Below are 2,512 nucleotides of genomic sequence, written 5' to 3' on the forward strand. Positions count from 1 at the left end.
GGGGGACAGGCTGTGGGGCCCTCGGGCTGAGGGAAGGGGTTTGGGGTGAAGAAGGCGGGTGTTTGGGCCTTTGGGCTGGGGGGAGCTGTGGGGTGAGGGAGTGAGGCTACAGACCCTTGGTGTGGGAAGGAGCCTCTTGGCTGGGGGGCTCACTGGGGCACCCTGTCCTCCTGCCAGGCTGCGGGGACACCAGGCAGGTATGGTTGGCTATGACCCTGAGGCCAAGTGCGTCTCCACGGTGGAAGCGGCTGCAGCAGGATCGGCGTCCGGCTTGGTCACTCGGGTCCTTGTCAGCCCCTTGGATGTCATCAAGATCCGCTTTCAGGTACCTTCCGCATGGGCTGCTCGGGACAGGGGGTGAAAGAGCTGTACCTGAGCAGAGCTGATCTCGGCCTGGGTGGACAGGTCACTTGTGCAGCCAGAGACCGCTAAATCTGCTGGTCAGCCCTCACCTGCCTCGTACGCGGGTTATGCAAGGTAGTAGGGCTAACTTGTGTCGGCTGCTTCTGTTTGTATAACCTGTGTGTTTGAATGGGATCCTGTGTTTTCCGTAGTTCAGTCCCTTTCTCTGTTTTTCTGAATGATCTGAATGTTTTTCTGAATGATCTCCACTTCCTAACTGAATTTCACCATCTCCCTACTCCTTGCCTTTGGATTGCACGCGTGTGTTCATTCTTTTAGAGCCCTACATAAATAACATCCCAGTTGGTTCTAGATGTGATTCCGTGGGAAGGCAGAATGTCATCTCTTAGCATTGGTTGGCTGTCAGGGTTGTGAATTCCTGAATTGGACACTTGAATCTCGTTGCAGTGTGATGTGGAATTGCAAGTATCTTCTCTATTTTCCTCCAGCTTCAGATCGAGCAGCTCTCCTCCAGAAACCCAGGGGCTAAGTATCACGGCATCTTGCAAGCGGTACAGCTCATCTTCCGGGAAGAGGGGTTGGTAGCCTTCTGGAAGGGCCATGTTCCTGCTCAGTTCCTTTCGGTTGGCTATGGAGCTGTTCAGGTAAGGTGATCGGGCATCATCTGGGCCCGGTGTACGTACACAGGACTCTGCTTTGCTTCTCTTCAGACTGGCTGCATGGGCAGAGGCAGGCAGGTCCAGGTTTACATTGTATTGATGCATGCCAGCTCCAGTCTCAAAGGTGTGTAGCTGTATAATGCCTCTGTATAATTCCTAAGTTAATATTCCTGAGCTTGCTGGACGGCCAGCCTGCCTGGCCAGCCTGGAGCACAGCTGGAGCAAACTGAGTTCTGGCTGTATCTGGTATCATAGAGAAGCCCAGTTCATTCCTGACACTTGGCTCAGCTGTTCCTGTTCCCAGCCTGTGTAGTTTTTAGCTTTTGTTCATGCTGTTGCCCTAACGGCTTGTTAGGAAAAAAAAATCAGTGAGGCTGGTGATGGTGTTTTACACAGTATTGTTATGCTTTATTTGTAAATATTAACAACATAGTTTATGAGCAGTGGTTGAAAGAGTAACGGGCAGCATATCTGTAATATAGCAAATATTCTTCAGGACACATACACCATTAACCTGAGTTTTTCACAATTCTAAATGCAAGATTTAGCTGAAGTGTCAAGAAACCAGAATATCCCAAGCATTCCCCGGGGCTGCTCAGTGATTTTTAGAAGGTAATCTTTGAGCACATGCTCCAGCAGGTTGCAAGTTGGGGAGGACTTCGGAAGGACAGAGAGAGGGGGTTACAGGCGGTGGGTGGAGCTCTTTCGGTGAAAGGAGAGAGGAGTGGGCGATCCTTGTCAGTGATAAGGATTGACTCCTTGACCTGTGTATGTTTGTTTCTGTAAGTTCATGGCGTTTGAGAGCTTGACAAAACTGGTGCACAACGTCACCTCGTACGATGCCCGCCATTCCTTTGTGCACTTCGTCTGCGGGGGACTGGCCGCTTGCAAAACACTGGGGCGGTTCAACCTGTTGACACACTCCGCACCCGCTTTGCTGCTCAGGGGGAGCCTAAGGTATGGCTGAGGATTAACGCTTGGAATGCTCATCCGTAGCAGTAGCGATATTTCGCACGGGAGGTCTGAAAAGTACGTAGCAGTCTGGGGGTTAGCGTGAAGGCGCTGTTGCTGGGCAGAGCTTGCGCTGTTGCCGAGTCATCCTCTGTGCTGTTGACACAGCTTTCTTAATTAGGTTTTGCTGCTCCTGATTGTGTTTGATTCCTGACAGGTGATCCAGAAAGGAGAAACTGTCCTGAGCAGGATAACTCAATTTTCATTTCAGCTGTTGGTTATTTATAGAGCACACCCCCCAGTCTGTCCAGTGTTGTGTGTTTGAAACTTCCCACTTGCACAGAGTCAGGTTTAGATAGGGATGAGGGTGACACTTGAAACCAGTCACCTTTCACTGGAGTTTCATGTTCTTATTCATGCAAGAATTGGTCTCCAAGCTAATTAGGCCTGTAATAACTAGACTAATGGGTTTGTATCAGAGCCACTTGTGGGTTTTGACTTAGCCTGCAGTAGAATCACAATATCATAGAATCATAGAA

General features: G+C 50.2%; 1 protein-coding gene across 1 annotated transcript; it reads left to right on the forward strand.

The window, feature by feature from the left end:
• Nucleotides 1-199: 199 nt before the first annotated feature.
• On the forward strand, nucleotides 200-1,979 carry LOC104505583 (mitochondrial thiamine pyrophosphate carrier-like; the record flags this gene model as incomplete). Its single annotated transcript, XM_010149964.1, is given in 4 exon segments — nucleotides 200-325; nucleotides 852-1,007; nucleotides 1,810-1,912; nucleotides 1,915-1,979. Coding segments are annotated over 4 exon segments (450 nt in total), but the record flags the coding sequence as incomplete, so codon positions are not given.
• Nucleotides 1,980-2,512: the final 533 nt, after the last annotated feature.

Source organism: Eurypyga helias, unplaced genomic scaffold (assembly GCF_000690775.1).
Source record: "Eurypyga helias isolate BGI_N326 unplaced genomic scaffold, ASM69077v1 scaffold40694, whole genome shotgun sequence".
NCBI lineage: Eukaryota > Metazoa > Chordata > Aves > Eurypygiformes > Eurypygidae > Eurypyga > Eurypyga helias.